Below are 24968 nucleotides of genomic sequence, written 5' to 3'. Positions count from 1 at the left end.
GATTCCGCAGCCTTTGACTGCGTTTTAACAACAATCCTTCAACACACTCTCTTGGGTAATAAAAAAATTCATTGATAGTTGAAATTAATTTAGAGACACATGTTAATCTTTATATACTCTCATGTAAAATATAATAAAACAAACTCCTTTCATATGACTACCATTGCTTTAATATACTACAGACCCTGTGTTGGAAATTAAACAAAAGCAATGTCACAGCACAGAAAGGAACAGTGACTTCTTTGCTCCACCATGGATTTTCTTAATGTGTATCTTCCTATAGTACAGCTTTTTGCCTTACTGGTAATGTCTAGTTACACGTTGACTTTGGGATGTGCCATTAAATTCACACCTGGCAGTCACAGCTGCTATTGGAGTTGAAATCTAAAGACCCTGTGGTTCCTTGCAGGGACTGCTAGATGCTTGTGAATTTTGTCATATTACCAGTTAAAAGTAAGATGTTTGGTTTCTATCGTTTCTTCTAGAAACAAAACAAAGTTTTTCTGATTCATAGGTGATTGTGCTACATATTTAAATATTTTTCAGTTCTTTTATACTAGCTCTTGGGACTAGCTATTAGAAAAGGAGATGGGAGATAGGGACACTTACTAGTGAGTGATGTCATACAGTAACTAATCCCCCTCACTGGCCTTCTTTGTCAATTCTGTTGCCTTTTCTTTTTCCTGTAAGTTTCAACTACCTTTTGAAAGGTACAATTTTTAGTCCATGAGACAAACAGTAAGTAAATTTTACCACTTTCCTCTTACCATTGAACAAATATTCATTGTCATCTGTCATGTCCTGAGTACCATGGGGACTTAGCAGTTGAAAATCTGATAAATCTCTGTGTCTCTTTTATTCTAGACTCAACAAAAATACTATATAATGGGTTGGGTGGTGATAGGTACACTAGAAAAATATGAGAGAGTACAGGAAGCCTAAGGAGTGCTTGCAGTTTTAAAGCAGATAACCAGGAAGGTGACAATATTGGAGCAGAAAGCTGATAGAAGTGAGGGAGCGAGCCTCGGGGATTGTGGAGCAGGACCATTTAAAGGAAAGGCAACACCCCATATAATGGTAGGCTAGCACAAGCACTGGAGAAGTTTACTAAGCATCTGCCAGGCAAGGCTTTGTTGCTGTTATTAGAGATCCACTTCCATGTAGAGAATGTAATCAGCTTAAGGTGAACATGAATGCAGATCTGTTCAGCATCTTTTCCCAGCCACAGGACCTCATTGTTAATCCTGACAGCCTGGACTCCTGCTCAGGTTGGGGTCTGTTTTCCATTATTGTAACAAAGTACCTGAGGCAGCTTATTTGGTAAGTTGGCCCAGCTGGCTGATTGTTCAGTAGGTGTAAAATCTAGGGGGTCGGGGGGTCTATCTTCCCACCATAGTTTTCTTGTTGGCAGTGTCCCTTGACAATGTAGAGCATCACAGAGCAAGGGGCAGGAAGCCTGGGTGTATGTACATCTAGTCTCGCTTCCTCTTCTTTTAACACTTATAAGCCGGACAGATTGAATCATGGGGGTTCCACCCAAATGTCTGTATCTCTTAAGCCAACTGTTAGATTAAATTTCCATGCTCTTTTGTGTGTGTGTGTGTGTGTGTGTGTTTGTGTGTGTGTGTGTGTGTGTGTGTGTGTGTGTGTGTGTGTGTGTGTGTGTTTGTGCCATGGTGTGCATGAGGAGGCCAGAGAGAACATTTAGGAGTTGTTCTCTCTTTTTCACCATGTGTATTCCTGGCATCAATCTCTGGCTGTCAGGCTTGATGACCAAGCTCACTTATCTGTGGAGTTAACCTACTGGTCCAAGTTTCCACATGCTTTAAAAACAACAAGAAAACAAACAAACAAACAACAACAAAACAACTTCTACATTTTTTGTTTTATAAGTAGAGGTATTGTGAGTATATACAAAGCTATGATATTTGTGCAACATGTGTGAGTCTTGTCCCCTCAGAGGCCAGAATAGGGTGATAGTTACAGGTAGTTGTGAGCCATATGTGGATACTGGGAATTGAACCTAGGTCCTCTAGAAAAGCAGCCAGTGTTCTTAACTGCTGGGCCAGCTCCCCAGCTCCAAGTTTCCACATTCTTAATAGCTCTCAGTGGGAATTATTTTCAGCATGTCTCCTAGGGGACAAGTCGTATTCAAACTATGGAAGATAACTAAGCCTGAAAAACATGGATAAAAGAGGCAAAGCAGATGGACTTGGTAGCTCTCTAGGATTCACAGTTTTTCATCTCCTCCCCTCTCTATGAAGGGCAGCCTATTGGTAATCATATGTGGTCAGAGAGTCTACATATGGTCCTGGGATTTGCAAATTGTTGTTCGACAGAGAGGCAAAGCATGAGGCCTGAGAAAAGAGGTGTTTGTTATTATAATTTTAATTACAACTATCTAGTTTGGATGGAGGGTTGTCATGTGCCCGTGTGTGTGTGTGTGTGTGTGTGTGTGTGTGTGTGTGTGTGTGTAGGCATACGTGCAAGTTTGATCTCTCCTTCTGCCCTGTGGGTCCTGGAGAATCACACTCATGTGGTCAGGCTGACACCCACACCCACACCCACACCCACACCCACACCCCAAACCTCCCTCCCCCAAGGCAAGAGCGGTGTTTCTAACATTATCAACTTATGCTTTTCCTCCTTCAAGACAGTACAGTACAGTAACGGGTTTATAACTAACATTAACTCATATAAAATGTTCAGGGCTCATTAAACTCACATTCGACAAACGGGGAAACTGCACTGGGCCTGCCTATGCCACACCTAGTACAGCTGTGGCCTTGAAACCCAGCATTCCACACTGTGGCTACAGGGTTTTAAATGTACTTTTCCCAATGCTTCTGTATTCTCCTGGCCTTCATTACCACCTTCAGTAAGAATGAAGTATCCAGCACTTAACTAACAGGCATCTGAAAGCAGGCGCTGCGTTTATTCTAGCTCACCTAAATTCCTTAGGTATGACCATCACTCCTTAGTTCATGAGAATAAAGGTTTTAGAGGAAGCCACAGCTTCTCAAATAAACAGAAAATGACTGGAATTCCAAATAGCTCATGATGAATTACCAGTAACTGAACATGGTACTGTGAGGTCAGATGGTATTGGGGTTGTAGGTGAGTGCCACAGCCTCTGCCCAGCCTATGCAAAGCTCTGGGTTCAATTTCCAGCACCCCATGGACAACAAAATGACATTTGAAAAATCAAACACATTCTCTCATTTAGATTTTGGATCCAGTTTAAGTTTATTATGTTATATCTAAGTGAACAGGAAACTACACTTATGGCAAGCTATATCGTTTTAGATCCAAATGAAGAACTAGTGATCATCGCCAGCTGTGGCTAAGTGTGACTTTAGAATTATTGCAATCTAATGTGTTGAGGTTGTTCCACCCTCCGATTTAGGAGTGGCCAGAAATGACATTTCTATAATTAAGCTATGCTGTAATCAAACCATCAGCTTAGACATTCACCAGTAATTTTAATCCTTTATACATCTCTAGCATAAATTGTTATAATCTCACTCTTGCCATTCTGAGAAAACAAAACAAACCCAAAGAAGCCTTTTATTGGTTTCTTATTCACAAAAGGTTATAAGTTCTTAATGAATGTGAAACATTCATTTTTAGATGGGAAACTAATAGAACAGGTCAATTGTGTCAAATTTTAAAGAGCGTTTTGTTCTATATTTAATTAAAATATATGTTGTCCTAGAAAGTACAAACAGGGCTTCCGCTTGTAAAAACTCTGAACTAATGGGAGTTCATCTCACTGGTGACACTCATGGTCTCCTGTAACCTTTCTTGCTCATGTGTCTGCCACATCATACATCTGATGTTGGGAGGCACTAAAGCCTAAAGCGCAGGGCTTTCTCAGACTCCTGAAGCGCTCCCTCTGGTCTTAAGGCTCAGCTTCTTAGCTGAGTAATCTCAGGCAAGACATTTAGTGTCTTTGTGCCCCAGCTGGGAAAACAGTGAGGATAATAACAGTGCATACCTTGTGAACTGTATGAAGAGTGAGTGAGTGAACACATAATAATGTCCTTAGAACAGTGGCTGGCACGTGGCAAATGTTTAGTAAATGTCAGCTATTACTTTAATATGTGATAAAGTGTGGAGCTATGACTAATCTCGTGGGATGTAGTACTAGAGGCTAGCTTTTGTGCTTTGATTAGGCATCATTGGTTTTATTTTGTTTTTGTTTTTTCTACAAAAGAATTTGGTGACACAAGGTGGCTCCTCTGAGTGAAGCTGACCCATTTAGTGCCTGGAATCAAAGGAAGCTTGCCAGTGTGGGCAGACACTAGGAGTACAGTAATCTGAAATCCCTTTCTTTATTGTTTAAAATATTTTTAGCTATTGCTTTATTTATTAAATATTTTTAACCATGGAAATTAATAGGTGGTATCTGATACAGACCCTTAATTATTCCTGATTAGGTTTTGTATACTTTTTTACACCCATCTTCTCAGTTTTACACCAAAACTTCTCAGTTTCCTTGCAGAAGAACAGCCCCACCCCCACAGGAAACTACCACAATGAATTGTTCCATTATGCCTTGTATTTATTCTTCCCAAGCGACTATCTGCTCCTGGATAGTAAACTAGGTGCCCTCCATTAATACATATGATGGTGTAAAATTTCTTGTTGACATCTACAGTTCAGAATGTGATGTTCTCCACCCCACCCTGTAACTACAGTCGTTAAGACAGACTGTAATGGCAGGTGCATTTTGTTCAGTCTAGCTTTCAGACACTACTCCTGAAGTTGTTTTGATTCACAAAGCTACCAAGACAGTAAAGGATTAAAACGGTTAAGGATCCTTTATTCAGTTTTAACTAAAACATCCCACCGGATGCAGGTGTATTTGCAAAAGTTAGTTTGGTTTCAGCGTCCTCCGCCTCAGGTTGTAAACGGCACGGGAGGGTGGAGCTCTTGCAACCAGCTTACCGCGGCGTGCGCGTGTCTGTGGGCGTCGGAGCACGCGCAGGACACACATGGACCCACTTTTCTAGTCTGACCCTCACCTCAAAGGCTGTCAACTCTTATGTCCCTCCCCCGGCTCACAGCCCCTCCTCGCTCATCCACTCCCATGCCCCGCCCCCAAGGCGGAAATTCTATACTGTAATCGGTCCAGGCTCCTGTCACTCTAACTGCACAGCCAATCTCTGGAGTCCCGGAGTAGGGTAGCGCGACCAATCAGGGCGCTCGCAGCGGCAGGAGCCCGGTCCAGAACGCCCGGAGGCGGGGCCGGGGGCGGGGCGCCGACCCAGGATTAGTTGCCATTCCGAGTGAGAAGCGGGTCGAGGTGGCGGCGGCGGCGGCGTTTGCGGTGGCGCGGGCTACGCGCAGCGCGAGGCGCCTCGAGGCCCCTTTCTCTCCTCAGAGGCCAGAGTCCCGGCGCTACCCGTGCCCTCCGGGTCGTCTCGCGCGGGCGGACCCCGCGAGGGCTGAGGAGCCGCGGCAACCCGGCGAGTGCCCTGTCAGCGCGATGCCCCGGGCGGCGGCGGCGGCGGCCGTGGGCTCGACGCGGGCTCGGCCGTGAGCGCCCCGCCGAGCGCCGCGGGGCGGTTGGGGCCGTTGGACGTTGGCCGTCGCAGCGTCCCCTCCCCCTTGGCGGCCGGGGTGCGCGTCGGAAGGGGAGCCCCGCGGCTCCGCCCCTCGCCGCCCCTCCCCCGTACACATCGCACGCACCGCCGCGCCGGCTCCCACACGCTCGCGCGCCCGCCGCCCGCCCGCCCGCCCGCCCGCCCGCCCGCGGAGCCACCATGTCCACCGCGTCCTCCAGTTCCTCTCAGACCCCTCACCCCGCGCCGCAGAGGATGCGGCGCAGCACCGCGGGCTCCCCGCCCGCCGCTGCCGGGAGCGGGAGCGGGCCGGCCGGGAGCTGCGCACCGGCTGCGGGAGCCGGCCGGCTGCTGCAGCCCATCCGCGCCACGGTGCCCTACCAGCTCCTGCGGGGCAGCCAGCACAGCCCCACGCGCCCGGCGGCCACCGCCGCCGCCGCGCTCGGCAGTCTCCCCGGGCCCGGCGCGGCCCGCGGCCCCAGCCCGTCCAGCCCGACTCCACCACCAGCCGCTGTCCCAGTCGAGCAGGCGCCTCGCGCCAAGGGCCGCCCGAGACGGTCCCCCGAGAGCCAGCGGAGGAGCAGCTCACCTGAGAGACGGAGTCCCGGCTCGCCAGTGTGCAGAGGTAGCGAGCCCAACCCTCCCGTCCTCCCGGGCTGCGTCTCCCCGACCGTGCCCTGCGTGGAAACTTCAGCCTCTCCGGGCTTCTGTTTGCTAGTGCATTACCGAAGGTGTGAAAGTGGCTTTGGGAATCTCATCCCTCCCCGCCCCTAAGGTCGCTGCCCTGGCTTGGAGAAGCGACCTGAAAATCAACTTTTATCTGACCCTCACACCGCCCCTCAGATTTTATCTCGCATCCTTTGCCTGTAAGCAAAAAGTGTTCCAGCTTAAATAGCTTCTAAGCTTTCTGTGTTTGCAGCCGGGGAAGGAGCTGGGCGAAACCCTCAAACACGCACGCAAACTCTTCAGCGGTGAATAAGGTGGTGGTGTCTGGTAATCTCTGCAGCCTTTGTGCTCTCCCATAAAGTTCTTGTCTCTAGTATGTTTTTGTGATTTAGAGGCTTGTAGGCGTTAGTTAGGATGGTAGGCGATCCTTTGCGTGTGTGTGTGTGTGTAGAGGAGACAGTTTTAAGTGTGCATTGCATACTTAAAGTGTGCAGTGCATAAGGTTTATCCAACCCTCTCTCCTCTACTTTATATAGTCATGCGTTAGATCACTGCTGCACTGCAAATGGCTTGTACCCGAATGGTGGTCTTCAAGGCCTGTTTGTGGAGTGTGTTCACTTTTCCCTTGCATCTTTAAGTATGCTTGCAGTTCAGCTGAGCTGGGTAGGGATCTCAAGTTTCTTTTTTGTTAGGTGTCAAAGGTAATAGTGCCTGAGTGGATGCTGTGGGCTTCCCGTAATGTTTTTGTTTGCCGTTGGGTTTGTTTATGCCTAGGGACATAGTGCACGAACTAGTTGACTCCTGGGGGAGAAAAAGAAAATTAGACAAAACAGGAACGTAAAGGCCATAAGGGAGAGTTGAGTACCGAGTATTCTCAGATACCAGCCTAAGAGCGACAGTTCCTGCTGCTGCTGCTGCTGCTGCTGCTGCTGTACTGTGGAAGGGAGGAATCCTGCGGAGTAGGGACAGAAAACAACAACAAACCTACTCTGAAGGGAAATACTACCATGCTCCTTACAATGTTTATGCGGTATGTGGGATTTTTTGTTTAAGATGGACGTGCATAAGGTATTTAGAGTTAGATAAAAGGATTGCAATATTATAGATCAAAGTTTAGGTATTTTTAGCTTTAATTTAGACCTGTAATTAGCATGTTACTAAAGCACTTGCTTTCAGACCACTTGATGGTAAGCCTCTATGTAGGATGTAGTGCAGTAGAGTAAGTGCATGAGCACCGAGAAATACATCCTGTGATCTGTATGCACCAGGAGGAATTTGCTCCCCCTCTGCTCCCCCAGGTCAAGCCAGCTGCTGCAGAAACTGACATCCTCCAGCAAATCCTGAATGAATGAATGAAAACAACGTGATCGCCCTAATAATGACCACAACTGAACACACATCTTTGGCTGTATTTTATAGAAAAGTCCACCATTTTCTAATAGATTAATGCCATATGCAACTCCCTTGCACATTTTCTGGGGCTGTGTTAAATGAGAGGTAACGGAAAGAAAAGAAGGCAGCAGTCACAGACATTTTTTAATTATTTAGCTTTAGCAGTTCATTAAATGGAGTTTGGGGATTTTCTTTCAGAGAACAATGTGAAAAAAAATAAGAATTGTAGATTGTGTGTAGAGGATTTGGTGGACAGAGTTAGAGAAGTTTTTGGCAATTGCTGCAATAATATAAGGCCACCTGGTACCTCCTTTCCTTTTGTTGATAAACAGTAACATCTTACCACAGATAATAGTACAACTTGTTTTTCTACATCCTTCAAAAGCCTTAATTGCTTAGGAATTACATGCCCCATCATGAAGTAGTTTTAATGAAATTTGTGATCAGGCTTAAATTCTATTCTTTGTTGTAGAATGGCACACCAGAGTTTAATGCAATTTTAATGCAATCATGATGAAAACACTTTGAGTCTGTTTGTGCAGTAGACAGATTTGCAGGGTCAAAGCTTGTGCTGGAAATTGAGGGCTTTCAGTGCTGTAGCTCTGCTGTTTATAATATCAGGGTTTTTGTTAGTTTCTTTGATTTCTTGATTTTTGAGCACAGGCTCTTGTGCTCTTAGTTTCCTGATTATGTTACCCCTATGTTTGTTGCCACATTCTGCGTTGTTCCTTTCTGCCCATATTCAAACTACAAAATACAACTATTATGTTCTATCTATTTAGCCACTTAAAATCTGCCCTGTGGCCCCAAATTTTTATTAGTTTCTTTTGAATTCACTAAGGTTCTGACATCAGTAGGTTTTAGTTTCCACTGACCAAAGCGCCTGCTGCTGCAGACACTGACATCACTCTACTGCATGAATGAAAAACAACAACGTGCACCATTTCTTCCTCTGCTCTCCTTCTCCTCCTTTTTTTTTTTTTTTTGTGCATTTCAAGGTGGTGTGTTATACATTGTACTATTCTTTGAGACTATACATAAAAATATTTAAGTAGATGCTGACTCAAGGGCTATGTATTTCATGGAGACATATGTTGTTTATATAAAGCTTTAAGAGCTGTGAGCATTTGGATTGTAGGTGACAACTAAGCATTCAGAATTGTATTCATATTTTGTCTGATTATTGAAAAAAATATTGAAACTTAAATTTTCTGATTATTTTATCACAAAAATTGTGAGTAGAATTTTTGAACACACAGTGTTAGCATATGTTTCTCATAAACATTCTTAGGGTACATATTTATGGGGTGAGGACTAGAGTAATAAAGAGTTGACACTTTCTATGTCAGAAAGCTGGGGCAAAAACTGAATTCAGTAAATAGGAATAATCAGTTTTAAAATGTATCATTTTAAAAATCCAGCAGAAAGATAGCAATTCCCTTTATTTGTGTTCCATAGCTTTAGATAATTTAAATGACTACCATAACAGAAGATGCACAAAACCTGCTAGCATCATGCTTTATTTAAATGACATGGACATTTACAAATTGAAAGTTGTGTTTTGTTGATGTTCCTGGATCATCCTCTTTTTGTATTTTTCTTTCTATTGTGTTTCAAAACTTAAAGGTTTATTATTTATATTCATTTCTGAACTTCTACTATTATCAAAATGTCATCCTTCCCCTTGTTTGATTCTGAAGGGTCTTGAAGTGGTGAATGACAAGCTACTGAATGCATCTTATGGCTCCCTGTGATGTGCTTGTAGTAGATGTAAAATCATAAAGTATTATGCAAATAGTTATTTTTTTGTGATGGTAATACACAAAGTCTACCTTTGAGATAAGTAGAACAATTCAAATGAGACTGAAGCAGAGTGTTAAAGTTAAAATTAATGATCTTTAAGATACAGTCATTAGTAATGATCTAAAGAAAATATAAAGTGACTGCTTTCTGAAATCTAATAGAATAAACCTATGGATTTAACATGCACAAATACAATGCTGTACAAGGTAGTAGGTAGCAAGATTAAATAATTACAGGTCATAAAAGACAAAATTAATTATATTAGATACTTTAGTTGGAGAATCATGCTTATGTTTATTTTACCAAATCATGTAACAAAAATTATGAAGATCCTATAACTTAACTAGTTTTTTCTATGAAAAATAGTGTGTGAGTTTTTTATTTAACCTATTTTATTTAGGCCTCATACTCCTAAGAGATTGGCAATCCTAGAGTGAAATTTGATTAGATTTTTCCCTCCCTCAGGAATCTTGGAAACCTCTTGTCTTACGTAAAGAAATTATGCCCATTTAAAAAGATAATACAAAGCGGGCCAGTATAGAATGCTTAACTGCAGGCACTGTATTAACGTATATGTATGTGCTTAACCAGTTCTTTTGCTTTAAGTTTTTACTCTCTTCATTAATTTCCTCCTTTTGAGTCACTTTGATTTTGTCCTTAGTTGTGAAATACGACATTTTGTTATTTTTTCTCTGTTTAGAGATACTCTTAAATTTCCTTTTTGAAAGTTTATTATCTGGATAGTATTCTTAGAGATTGAGGATCTCTGCACCCCTCTCCTCCTTAGAGTCATTATAGGAACTTATTTCTAAACTTTCTTCTGTAGACTGAAAATACATGAAGCTTTAGGTTTCAAGAATAACCTTTGATTTCTGATTTAGGAAAGAGGGTTTTAAGCTACTAGAGTTGAACTAAGTAGTGTTAATTTGTGGCTCTGATTTTTTTTTTTTCTGACAATTTCTTTATGGTACGTAAGATTTCAAAATCAATGAATGAGTAGCAAAAGTTATTTAATTAGTAATTTATGTTCAGAATTAATAAATTTATGTTAAAAGATTATATTCTTTCCAAATACTTTTAACAGTGGTTATATAGAATATTGAATACCTAAGGTGTATAAAGTATGTTAATGAATTTTAACTATATATAAATTTTTATGCGTGCTTATTGAATTGAAAATCATTTTGTTAATTGGAGTATGTCTCACCAATGGATAGCACATTGCCTCTGAATAGAATAAGATTTATACATTGGAGAAATATTGAAAGATAATGGCATGCTTTTGATTATTTTACTTGTGATAATGTGAGTTATATTTGAACTAAGGGAAAGCACTCAGTTCCAGGCAACATGTTAACTATAAATAAAAACATTTCAGTTAAGTCTGAAATTAAAAAAAAAAATCAAGAGCCAGTTTTACCAAACATTTATTTGATGCTAATACTGTGTCAAGGTGCATATTACCAATGACTCTGGAGCTTAATTTTAGTTCTTTTTTCCAGAGCTTAAGATTCCCAGACACCACCCAAATCGGTTTTTCTATAGCACCTGTCCTGGATCTGTGCCTGGTACTGTGGTGCTGTTACCATTTGTGTTCAGAATATTTTTTGTTGTTGTTGTTCTTTTATTAGATGTCCTAAGAAACCAATTCTTTGACAGTTTTTCTTTGTGTCCTATATATTATTTGTTTAAAAGGAAGTTGAGCTGGCCTAACGTATGGTCTCTTAATTGGCCTGCTAACATTAAGTTAAAGAAAGTGGATATTACTCATGTCTTGGTAAAGTCTGGGGAGCTGATGGAGTGACTGGAGCATCACAGTCCTTTACCCCTTTGTCTGGATCCCTTGAAGTAACCAGAACGTAATTAGTTTTTCTGATACTTAAAAAAAATATTTGTGCTTATGCAAAATAAGTATTAATAGATTAGCAGTAAGTCTGAAGTATCTAAGGATATTATATATGAAAAAATTGTAGAAAATACCTCTCTAGAATCTCAGTTTTATAGAAATAGATATGGCAGATACCTTTATCACTGTGGTTTATTTCAAATGAATGTTGTTGAGGCTAATAACAGGAGGAGGCAGGTTCATGAATTCTTGGTGACTTCATATTATCCTGTCTCTCCAGTTGCTGTAGATATAAAGGAAGAAAACATTTGAGGGCAACTTTGCCAAGCAAAGTATATTTTAAATTTCAGCAAGAAAACGGCTGTAGAATCCTGTACTTTTAATTCTAGATTAAGTGTTGATTCCACAGTTGATGAACTGCTGAGATTTTTGAGCTAAAATGACAAAGAGATGGGTTTGTTGCAGTTGGGTTTTTGTTTCATTTGTGTGTGTGTATGTGTTTTCATGGCAGCATTCTCTTGTGTTGGGATATGCTCTGATACTTTGCGGATGTCTAAAAATGTTAAGACAATTGAGTGAATGTAACTAAAATAGAATGTGGAAGAATGGCCATTTTCTCTTCTTGCTTCTTGCAAGAGAGGGGGCACTCACACATGGACATGGAAGAAACAGATGAAGATGGACATTGCACCTTGTTTCTGGGGCTCAGGGTTACGAATGCTATTGTATCTGGTCCCATTTACATCTAACTAGAATCTGGGTTGTCTCTTAAATCATATTACACTGTGTAAAATGCTTTTCTCCTTTCATAAATGTTAAGAATTAGTTATATATGGTGGTAAACTGGTTTAACTAATGCCTAAAGAATTACTAAGCAGGTACTGGTCTCAAATAGTAGACTCAGTAGCTGGAAGTCGCTGGATTCAGCCTTCTGGGAGTCCACAGCTATGCTTGTAATGTGAGTTTGAACTCCACATATATAATTTAACGGAGTACCACCATGTTACACCTTAATTATGACTTGCCAAAATTAAGAATGAGTTGAAGAAGCTAGTGAAACCCATAGTAGCGTGGCAAGGTTAGTGTTTAAGATTACCTGCCAAGTTATTAGAATTAAGTAATTCACCAGTCATCTAGCAGTATTTCTAAGCAAAGCAAAACAAAACAACAACAAAAACCCAAACAAAAAGAACAACAACAACAAAAACCCTAAAAGCCTAGTATTGCTGGATATATATATAGATATATATATATCTATATATATTATTTATCAAGTAAAGTATGGTCATGGGAAAGCTTATTGAAGAGTTCATTAACTGATTTTTATCTTTTCTATTACTAGAAAAGTTGTGTTAATATACTTCTTAAAAGAGTATTTAATTGACAGCTTCGCCCTGTGTAGTGTAGGGTGGCTCAGACTTCCTGTGTTCTTGAATCGCAGGCATGCTGTAGCTTACCAGTCTCTGCCCTTGTGAAGAATCTTTGTATCTGTGTATAGTTGCCCATTTAAAAAGCATTCTTTGAAATATCAGAACAGTAGAGTAGCCCAGCAGTTGTTTTAAAGATACCATTCTGTTTATATATTTTCCTTTCATTCTTGAAACTGAGAATAATTTCATCCAATGTCTTCTGTAATATGTCTAGACCTACTGCATACATATCATTGCATCTGCATAATGTTCCGTAGTTTGACATAGGGTGATGTCACTGGCCTTTGTGCACTCTGCACACACACGCGCTTTGTGTGGAAGTCTGAATTGTTGTTCAGTGTGGTTTCTTGTGTAGTGTTGTAGAATGTGTGGCAATACTTAATGATGCCTTTTTGAGACTATTGAAACGAGCATGACTTGCCTTTCTCTAAAGTACCTGCTGCTGCTGCTGAGGATAATGGAGAGTGGTAACCCTTCCCTACGGTGCCATTTACGTGTCTCTTTGCTGAGTGTTCAGGGGCTTATTTTTATTTCTTACACTCAGAGTTTATCTATTTTCATTTTTATTTACTTGTAGGTTTTATTTTAAGGTAAGATGATAATTATAGCTCTTACTATTACTCTTTACTTATATTAATCTGTAGGATGGTTGCTGTGTTTTCACCTTGTATAAGCCATGCACTCAAAAAGTTAACATATTTCTGTAGATAACTACTATTTAAGGATGACATTTTACACCTGACCTATGGAAGAACAAACAGATGTTTGGTAAAATCATATTTTGTGTGTGAGTCTTTTTCTAAAAATGTTGCAAATAGAATATTGAAGAAAAGTGTATGGCTCCTGAGTATAACCATGTGGTAAGTCGCCTGAAAATTTAAGTAGGAATTTGGGAAATAGAAAGGTAGAGAGAGTGATGAAGTAAACTGCTATTGTTTTATATTCATTTTAAGAATACTTCGTTTTTGAAGTTCCTCAAAATTAAAATAAAGTAAATAAACAGTGGAGTTGATGAAAATTTACATGTTTGATCCACATTATTATTCTATAGTTAATGTAGCTACAAGTTCCTAGCCCTAGCTGTGGTTTGGTTATGACTTTTGATTTATCTTAAACTTGTCTATTTCTGTAACTCTGTATGCAAGGTAATTTTGGTGGCTATGTGTGCTTAACCATTCCACTTGTGCCATCTTTAGCATTATACTATGTAGCCTGATATCTGGTATTTAAAAAGCCCTGCAGTAAATATTTGTTAAATACACATACAGGATTTAGAGAGCTTTCTTGCTTGAGCCATATAAATACACAAGCCACACACTGAGTGACAAGCATGCGTACTCTGGAATGAAATCACTGAAGAATGATCATAAGGACATGGAATCTTAAAAATCTGTCATTGATAAATTTAATAGATTATATTTATGTTGCTCCTTTTATAGAAATAACAACTGATTTTGGTACGTAAGGGTTTTTATCTTTTGGGGCCTAACACTCAAATATGGTTACGTTGAGGAAAGCACAAACTTAGATCATTGCATAGTGTAGAAGGAACCAGTGTTTTGCTGTAGAAATAGTTGGGACAAAAATGAATTTTACACAAGTGTTCATATTTTGTTTTTTGCTTTTCGAGACAAGGTTTCACGCTAGCCTTGGCTCTCCTAGACTCACTTTGTAGACCAGGCTGGCCACAAACTTACAGCTGTCTGCCTGCCTCTGCCTCCAGGGTGCTGGGATTAAAGGCATGCGCCACCATGCCCTGCTGTTCATATTTTGAAAGACATAACATAGCAGTGACTTTTTATATAACATACAAAGTTTAGACACAGCTTTACATAGTTTTAGTCATAGATACCTAGAGTATGAGTTGTACTAAAATAACTTTAAAGTAGTTGCTTACAAAGTCATTTAAAAGACTAACACAAACCTATATGTAAATGAACCCTGACTTTGAGACAGTTTTCTAAGAAGCCAAAAGTCTGAAATAGAAATATAATTTTTTTCATAATTTTGGACTCATGTACTAATTATCTTTGTTTGTTTGTTTCCCTCTTCCATGTTTCCCTACCTCCACTCCTCCTCAAATTCATGGCTTGTTTTCCTTTTTATTAGTTACACACATACCACATGTTTCTGTATAAATGCATAACTATATAAATACAACCTGCCAAGTACATTTAGTGTTGCTTGTATGTATATGATTTCAGGGTTGGTCACCTGTTACTGGATAGTCAGTCAGGGTCCTTATCCCTGGGGAAGACCACTTGTCCCGCTTTCAGCACTCATTTAGGATTCTGTCAAGTGGATTTTGATCTAATGAGATTCTATGGAATAAGATCTAAAGTTATTGAATTTCCCATAATTTAACACCATCATGCCTAAAATTCAGTGGGCTCTTCCAGTTAGAGATTTAATTGTACTGTTTCTAAAACCCAGGTAAGGAGAATGTGAGCTCTGTATTAATTTGTACTTTATTATGATGAAAAACTTAAAATTGTCAGACAGGTTTTTAGATGGTTATTTGCTTTACTGATTCTCCAACTTAGTGCAAATAAAATGACTTAATTTTTACCAAGATGTTATTTGCACAAACTATTTAGGAAGTCAGTTACACAAGGTTAAAGTTCATGTGAGGTTGTTAAAACATATTACTGAATAGTGTAATTTCTCATTGCCGAATAAATGTCTGACATTTAGCAAAATTAACTAAGAAGCTGTTTAAATGAAAATGACTATCATTGCTGTTACCTTTTCAGTCTGAGTTTGAAAGTTCTTAGAAATTTGGTATTGAAATAACTCCTAAAAAGGAAGGAACTCCTGAACTAAGTATTTCTCTCGTTTTTCTCTGTGAGAAGATGTGTTTATTTTAGATAAATACTCTAAAGTCTCTTCTGTAATATTGTATCCTTACCAAACAAGCAAATAAGCCTTATTCTCTATAATTCCCTAGTGAAGCTTCCAGGGTGTGGGGGAGGGGGGTACGAGGGGAAGAGGAGTGAAGAGTGAGAGTGCACACATGTGCTGGTGTGTTTTGAAGATCATATTCCTTTCTCAACAGACAACAGACAATAAGAAGTTCCTGACACTCTGTCCACATACAGTAGAGGTTCATGGTCATCTTTTGGTAGTTCTTCAGTTTTTGTAGAGTGAGTGGTAGTGGCTTAAATTTTGCCCACTGTCATAAGATAAAATCAATGGAGACCCAACAGGACTCAGTTTGAAGTTTTTCCCTGTGATTATGGAGTAATTTACTACTTAAGTCATTACAGTTGTGTTTCTTTCCTGGAGGAACGCCTCAAGCCTTGAACTTGTGGGCTAAACGGCTTACTTTAAAGTTACTTGAAAACAAATAGGTTTCTTGAGGTTTGGAGAAAACTTATTTAGTTTCAACATACTACCTTTTGTGAATCATTAAACCTAAGTTGAAATCACGGTTGTATCCAGTTTTTTGGTTTGGTTTGGTTTTGGAGGGGGGTGTTGGCTTTTGTTTTTGGTTTTTGTTTTTGTTTTGGGACAGGGTTTCTCTGTGTATCCCTGGCTGTCCTGGACTCTCTTTGTAAACCATGCTGGTCTCGAGCTCAAGAGATCTACCTGTCTCTGCCTCCCCCAAGTGCTGGGATTACAGGTGTGTGCCACCATGCTTGGTTCAGTTTATTTATTTATTTTTATTGTTTTGTTTTGCTTTTATGTGGATGGATGTTTTGCCTTCCATGTATATCTCTGCATCATGCATGTGCCTGGTGCCCATGGAGGCCAGAAGAGGGTATCAGATCCCCTGGGCCAGGAGTTACAGACAGTTGTAAGCTGGCAGGTGGGTGCTAGGAATTGAACTCAGCTATTCTCTTAACCACTGAGCCATCTTTTCATCCTGTTTATTATTCTTAACAAATGTATCATACTTTTATGTGTTGATTTTTACATTCAAGATTGAAACAATTCTGAAAACATGCTTACAAGCTAGGCATGGCAGTGTATGCCTGTAGTATTAGTATTCCAGAGACTGAGGCAGGAGAATAGTGATCTTAAAGCCAGTCTAAGCAAGAGACTCTGTCTGATTTTAAAACAAAAAGTATAGGGATTGGAGAAGTGGCTCAGAAGTTGAGTGCCTGTTGCTCTTGCAGTGGACTGGAACTCCATTCCTAGCACCCAGGTTAGGGGCCTCACAATTGCGTGTAACTCCAGTTTCAGGTATGCTGACACCTTCTGGCCTCTGCAGGTACACATAAGCACATGGGCCCACACCACACCACCCTCACACAAATACAAATAAATCTTTAAAAAGTGTGGCATCTCTTTGGACTAGAGTCATCATTCTTACAGGTAGAGCTTGTTAACAACAGATTAAAACTGACTTCCCTGTATTCCACAAACTTAAAAATCTAAATATTTTTAAAACATAACTATCGTTGGGAGGTTTGTTATTGACTTTTTCCTTGGGTCTGTGTTTTCACAGAGTTCATGTTCAGTTTACATTCTTTGAAAAAGTGGACTAGTATTGTTTTATACTATTAAGAAAATAATTTTAATAAACCATTATAGTTTCAAGTTTGAATCATGCTGTAATGATTCATTTGTATAGGAATATAATTTAGAAGTAGAGTTATCAAGATCAGAATATTGAATGATTTAAGTTTAAAGTCATGGACTTGATGTGGAAATGGTTTCTTTGTTGGCTCTGTGGATCAGAGTCGTGGTAGACATTCAGACTTAGAGTACTGTATGGTGATAATGATTTGCTTTGTGCCAGCCTAAGCTTGACTTTTCCTCCTTCTTTCTTCCCCCTGACTAGTATATATTATTCTATGTCAGGATTCTCTTCATACATTCCCACCAGGTCCCAATTATCTCCTGTTGGACCCTACTGTCTACAGCAGTTAGACCACTTAGTACTCTTAGGCCTGATACCCCTTAGGCTTTTGTTTTTACCACAGTTAAGTATAGGCTATCAAGAATAAGAAGGAGAAGAGAAGAGGAGGAGAAGGAAAGGAGGAGGAGGAGGAACAAGAGAGGAGGAGATTTTTTGAAACGATTTCTTTTTGTTTCTTAGTTAAGGTTAATAAGAAATAAAGTCTGCTATGTTTAGCTTGACATAAAAGATTCATTCTTAATACATCCATTTGTACCTGTGTTGCTGCTCAATGGAACTCACTGTTTTTAAGAAAACGTTCTGTTTTGGTTTCTTAAGGAAATGTTATTACTCTTTTGTAGCTCTTTGCTTTGAATTCATGGTCCTTGTCTGGAATGTCTCTTTCTCTAATATATGTGCATTTTTGCTGAAAACTCCAAAATTTTTGCAAGTCTTCAAATATCCCCAAATTTTTCAGGTAGAGGCCATTATTATTTCTCTGGATTTTTTGAAGCACTATCTACACATCTTTCTGTTTTGTTGCAGCTATTTAAACAACATGTGGTCTTACTTAAAATTTCAGTTTCTTGAGAGTAGGAATCTAGTCATTTTTGGATGTCCCTACCCTTCTAATATATTCCTCTAATTGGATGTTTTAATGTTACTTTATCAGCTTGTTTGAAATTTTATTAAAGATTCTTTTGAATTGATAATTACTTTTTTCTTAAGTCCAGAGGTCTCAGAAAAGACATTGAGACTTGTTATATTTGTTATATTATTTCCCTTGTGCTACTTAGATGAGAATATGCACTTCTAAGAGAGTAGACGGTCTTTTAAAAGTAGAAAGGAAGGATAGATATAATTCCTTTTTTGATAGAAAGTGCTGATTTTTTCAGTAAGATTGATGATATTAGACATTTGAAAATACAGTCTCCAAATGGCTCCCAATCCTGTAACCTAGAACAGATGCTAGCACTGGAGTCCTTGCTTACCAAGAGGATTTGGTTTATTAAGAGGTTTTTTTTATAGGGCCAGTGGGGTGGCTCAGCAGGAAAAGATCCTGCTCTAAGCCTGGATCTGACTTCTGTCCTCTGGACCCACAGGGTAATGGACTCCTGAAACTTGTCCTCTAACCTACACATGGGATGCAAATGTGTACATATGCACATTAAATTAAAATGTAGTTCAAAACCATGTTTTATAGTTAAATCTGCTGTTAAACTTACTCAAAATTTAGCTTCAATATTTTGTTTTAATGTTGCTCAGCAGAGATTTTTGTTGTATTAGCTGTGGCGCACACACATGTGTAGTCATACTAAATGACAAGCCACATTTCTCTGATAAACCTGTAGAACTTTTAAGTAAGTGTACTATTCTCCAAACCTACATAAGGAGGTCACACTGAGGAATGACGCATGTATCCTAACTTTTTAACACATCTTTTTGGAAGAACATTTTATTTACAGTAATCTCAACGATGGTGAGTCTCTTGTAGGTGTGGCTAAGACTTTTGAAAATAACCAAAAAAGGTGACTGAGCCCCTAGTGTTGACTAATTTAAATTATCCTGTTTGCATGACAGGTTATGATGAGAGCCCAGTGAGACTGACTTTGAAATTTGATTTCAACTCTCTCCAGAAATAATTCTGACCTTTCTGTTGTAAAGATTTCTATAGTTTTGCTGAATCCTGTTATTTCCTCTGTAAGTTTACTTCTAGAGTATAATTCATAGCTATGCTTCCTACAACTCAACAAGCTAAATGGCATATAGTACTTTCATCCTGTTCAATTAAAAAAAATCGTAGCTTGATCTTCCTTACTCTTGATCTTCCTTTCTCTGCCAGCTGAAATAGAGATTCTGTAGAAGACTGAGGAGGCCTAGGAGGAATGGCGGTCTGTAAGATGAAGGGAGTCTGAATCATCCAATGATGACAGCAAGGGCCATCTGTCAGCCAGGAAGATACACCTTGGACTGTTACTGCGATACGTCACTCAGCTTTTCAAGTAGTAGCAGTTAGCATTAACCAACATTACTACACTTTAGAGCTTAAAGAAAGGTGGTTAACTACAATTGTCTTTGAAGTTAGATGGTTTTCCTTGGGAGTCCCACTCTTTCTTGTCTGATTTGCTAAGTAGGTATGTTCGGCTCATTGGTGTATTGTCAGTGCCCATGTCATGTGACTTTGATGGAATATATTTATTTAGAAGTAATTAGCTATCACCAACCAAAGTGCCTATAACTCTCTGATAAAACTACTAAGAAAAATATTTAAAAGTTTATAGATATCTTAGGTAATTGCTGCCTCATAGAAGTAAGACCACAGTCCACCAGAGCACCTGGGAAACACAAAGATCTTGGTGTGTTTGCTAAATGGTCTTATGTTTTGTTTAGTTCTTACACCATCTGAACACTACATTGAAAGGATTAAGAAAAGCAGGTGGAGAGGGATGAGGAGAGGGGGAAATCAGTTGAGTCATCTTTTTTATTTTTTATTTTTATTTATTTATTTATTTGGTATAATTAGGTTGGTGTGGTTTCATCTTCCTTCCACATTGAGATGGGTCTCCAGTATATCTGGAGGTGGTGCTCATGTTTTGTATTCCAATTGTCCCAGCTCTAATCTTTGTTTTTTTAACGACAAGTTGTTTCCCAAATTAAAACTTGGATTATTTCACTCAGGTTGGGGGACACTGGAATAAAGTTATCCCATCATTAAGCTAAAATTTTAATTTAGATGTTAATAAACCCTGGAACCTCCATTTCTACCTGCTGGGGAGTGCCATCTTGACTGAAGAACTGCTCAGTTATTTTCATAGACTACTATTGACTAAGATGAAATAATCAGTTTTATGATTAGAGAAATAAAGAGTGGTATTCTAAACTATTTAAAGAAGTGGATTTACTTTATTTTCAAGTTCTTTTTCATTCCTTGGCATTGCTTCTTGAAAATCTTCTATGCACAATATTGGTAGAATAGTTGAGGGGAATGTATTCTGTGTATGCAAACAGGAACTTGTATTTCTTTCTGCTTTTTGTTTGTTTTCTTTGGTTTTAAACTCCCTGTCCTCAAGGAAGGTGTCATTTGTTTTTCTTCAGGACGTCGTCTTCTGTTTTTTACTATTCCAGTTTTAATGACACATTTAATTTTTGATAAACTACTCCATAGTTGCATATTTGATTTTTGGTGTAAATATTTATGAAAATATATGCCAGAATAAGTATTTATGTATTCATATTTCTGAAGCCTTAATCCTGTTGAACCTCGTTACTCTAGAGAAGTGTGGTTGTATATTTCCAGAAAATGATATGTTCCCTTTGCTGGATCTAAGGATACTATTGTGGAGAAATACATCTTGTAGGGTAGATTCAATTTACTAGACTGTTTTATGTTAAGAAAATTGATGGATTCACACATATTTTAGTGCAGATTTCTGTTTATAGTCATCAGTAGGTTATCCTAAATGACAGTCATATATTCATAAGGTTTTAAGCAGTCCTAAACCGTTCTTGCTTCATTTCATTTGTAGGTTACTAAGGATTTAACTGTTCACTCAATTATTAGGCTGATATTGGCCTAATAATCTGTAGTTGTTATTATAGGAGCAGAGTATTTTAAGTAATTGAACCTTTTCTATTGTAAATTGCATGCTAAAATATATTTGAGCCTACAACTCTACAAATTTTCATTTTAATTTGAGAGAACATTTTTCTTGTTTAGCCAGATTGATGTTTTGGCAATATATAAGTCTTTAGGTTACTGCCTAGATAGGAACAAAAGCTATGGGTTTTTCAGAGTGTTGTTTTTTTCATAGTGTTTTATAAATCACAGAAACTATAACAATGTAGATACCTAAATATCTCATTTTACATTTTTATGTTATATCCATTCACATTGCACTTTAAAGTTGAAGTAATTTGATTGTTCTTTTGTACAGTGTTTATACTATTAATAGAGATAATTATTTTTCCTTGCTTTAAGAATCTCAAAGTATAGATGAGATGGCTCAGTGGGTAAAGCTACTGTCAAGCCTGAAAACTCGAGTTCGGCCTCTGAAACCCGTATGTTAGGAGAGAACCAACTCTCTTGCAAGATGTCCCCTTACCTCTGTGTGTAAACACACACACACACACACACACACACACACACACACACACACACATGCAGAGAAGCGTAAACAATTTTTAAAAGATACCCATATCCGTTCTTCATTGACACATACCCAGTAGGTTCTGGGTAGTTGTGGAGGAATCCGGTTATTCGGCTATTTGTCCCTTCAGAGTTCCTTTTAGCGTCTTCCATGGCATAGAGAAAGTCCTTTTCAGGCTTCTCTCTATGCTCTCTCTGTCATACAGCACCCTCCTTAAGTCTGAGCTCTCTGACCAACCAACCCTTTCCCTTACTGGAATTCCTGGATTCCTATTTCTTGATCCCTTCTTAGTATTTGCCACAGGATTGGAGGTTGTCAGCTTTGGAAGACAAGAATAGGTCAAAATTGTGTAAGTAGAGTGCAGGAGGGTGCTCAGATTTCAGTTAATTCTTCTCTAGATTGAGCAGAAACTGGTTTCTGTCTTTTTATTAACAAGCAGATTATTTCTAAACCTAGCCAAACATGGTGAAAGTATAATTGAGAATGAGAATTATAGACACACACATGCACACCATATATAAAGCTGTCTCTCCATATCTGGTTTTAGAAAGAATTTTGCATTACATATCACATATTCTGGAAATAAACAGTCTTAAATTCAGTAGTTAAGAAGACTGCTAATTTCACTTATGTAGTTCGGTATTTATTTGATTTACTTGCACATGTTCTTGCTCTCTTCTCAAAGATAATAGCTGAATAGCCCATACATTTCTGCAGTCCTAAGTTGCTTTGCACGCTTTAGGTTTAGTTTATTCTTCAAGAAGAGTATTATTTTAATTATTGTTGATTTGCATAGCAAGAACTCAGTTGTAATTTTCATTATGTTTTCTTTATTCTTGAGAACACTGTACATTTTTTACAATGAAATATCACATCCACTTTTCCTATTTCTCTCACCTCCTTTTAGTCCTTCAATTTTGTCTCCCCTCCAACTCCTCAACTCCTTCTGCTTTTGTTTTCTTTCTTTCCTTTTTTTTTTTATAACCTATTAAGTTTAGTTAGGGTTGTCCATGTGTCCATATAACTGGAACAAGAGAAACTTAAAGAAACCACACTTTCAGAGAAAAATGACTTTCTTTTCCCTAACAACCATCAACTGCCAATACGTCCTCAGTAAGTGGTGAGGCCTAGAGAGCATCTCCCTCACCTGTGCTAGAATTTTGGCTGGCTTGATCTTGAGCAGGTCTTATAAAGATAACCACAGCAGCTGTGAATTATGGGGCAATTGCTGTGTTATGTCTTGAAGAAAGCATTTCACAGCACTCCTCCCCAGTACTCAGCTCTTACATTCGTTCTGCATCCTTTTCTGGGATGTTCCCTCAGTTGTAATTTTTAACTGTTGCTGTATACCTTAAAGGTCATTTTGATTTTAAAAATTTTATTAAATATATTAACATTTATATATTAAATATATTAAAATATATTTCATTTAAGTTGTTCTCGGTTACTTAGCTATTTTTTTTTTCTTCTAATGTATAGGTTCAAGTTTTATTTCAGAGCAATTCTTAAATTATTTTTTCCCTATTCTGTTCTTTTTAACAGAACAGTTCTTTAGGAACTTTTGTTAGGCATATGCTGGAACTTTGCCTATGCTATCAATCAGTTATTTTCTTTTAAATTTTTTGGGGAGATGTTTTATTTAATTTTTTAAAATTGTATCTACTAATAGGAAAGAACTTTTGTTTTTGCCATTTGGTTTTATTTCAAATAGCATATTTAGATAGTTTTGCCTCCCTCCCCCCCCCCCCATTACCAGGAGTTCATTTGAATTTTTATTTTATTTTGTATGACTGTTGTGGTTTGGGTATGGTTTGACCATACAAGAACTCATGGCGGATGGATACATCAATCTGGCTGTTGGGCGCTGGAGCCTAGTAAGGAGTGTTTCCTGAGGCGTTCTGATGACTAGATTGATGCAGTTGGATAGGCTTAGCTATTGTGCTCATCACTTAGTTAAGCAAGGTTAGCCTGTTTGTACATACTCACTTGCCCTGTGCTTCTGAACATTCAGGCTTGCTCCATCTACAGTAAGCTATTCACCAGAAGCCAAGCATATGCTGCCTGGCACCATGCCTTTGAATTTCCTAGCCTGATGCCCTATGAACCTCTTTTCTTTACAGATTGTCTCATTTCTAGTATTCTGTTATTGCAACAGAAATGGTGTCAAGGTAGAAAGACCCATAGAGGGTGTTGGTGAAATGCCTGGAACATGTGGACTCTGGAAAATCTAAACTAGTCATGATTATATTAGATAGTCAGTATTATACATTAGGTTGGGTAGATAGGAATATCCCCTTCCTACATTTTTCTACTGTTTTTTGTTTTGTTTTGTTTTGTTCTGGTTTTGTTTTGTTTTTGTTTTGTTTTGTTTTTGTGACAGAGTCTTGTTTTGTGATTTATCCTGGGCTGGCATGGAACTTATTATGTAGACCAGAGTGGCTTCCAACTCAGAAATCTGCCTGACTCTTCTTCTCAAGTTCAGGGTCTAAAAGTGTGTGCCACTATTCCTGGCCCCATATGTTTTTCATATTCTCAATTATCCAGTTGTAATTTTTTTGAAAGTCATTTTTTCTAACTATGAGGCAAGAGAAAACATAATTTGGTAGTGATAATATTTAAATACTTATATAATTTTAGTTTCTAAGATAATAGTTCTCAACATAAATATACAAAAGCTAAATCTACTTATAAATGGAACTTTATCAATTTTGTCTTTAACTGTAGTAAAACAATGGCAAGCAAATTCCTCACTGTATATATTTATGGCTGTTTTTCAAATCTCAGGGTAAAAGGTGTATCATTTTTAAATATTTTTAAATTGGAAAAAAGCTACCTAATAATGTCTTGCAATCTTGATGCATTTGCTATTTTGATAACTATGATGATTAAAGTAAGTTAAACATTATAAAATAGTACCTTTAAAAGGTAGAAAGTATTTGATAAGATGTATATACAGTATTGCAATTTTAGATTCGGGGTTAAATCCTTCAATAAAATTAAATTGTTATGATTGAAGTTCCAACCTGCTTAAATATCTAAGCTTCACTCTGCTAATATATTAAAGTCCTGAGCGTCGCTTGTATAAGAAAGCCTATTTAATACAATTTTTGAGAATGACTTATATATTTTTTGGTATATCACTTTTATTGTAGTCAAATTTCATTTGCATTTTGAGTGCTTTAAGTTTTTTTTAATCTTTACCCAGCCTTGTTCCCTTTCTTTTCCACTCTTCTTTAACTCCTCCCAGATCCACCCTCACTTTCTCATTTTTTT

At 38.6% G+C, this 24968-nt stretch overlaps 1 protein-coding gene across 3 annotated transcripts in view; it reads left to right on the top strand.

Annotated features, from left to right (window-relative positions):
• GLCCI1 (glucocorticoid induced 1) overlaps positions 1–24968 on the top strand; it is a 113555-nt gene that overhangs the window by 35822 nt on the left and 52765 nt on the right. The window contains exon 1 of one of the 3 annotated variants that reach the window (XM_084785924.1): positions 5294–6192. The exons of 1 other annotated variant lie outside the window; for it this stretch is intronic. In XM_084785924.1, the coding sequence (XP_084642050.1) occupies positions 5769–6192 (424 nt within the window). In that variant the 5' untranslated portion in view covers positions 5294–5768. Of the gene's footprint in view, positions 1–5293; positions 6193–24968 lie in introns of those variants that run through there. One more of the 3 variants, XM_084785923.1, reaches the window with a different exon arrangement.

Source organism: Acomys minous (assembly GCF_964271855.1).
Source record: "Acomys minous genome assembly, chromosome: 6".
NCBI lineage: Eukaryota > Metazoa > Chordata > Mammalia > Rodentia > Muridae > Acomys > Acomys minous.
The sequence above is the reverse complement of the archived record's forward strand: the minus strand, read 5'-3'. Positions and strand labels throughout refer to the sequence as shown.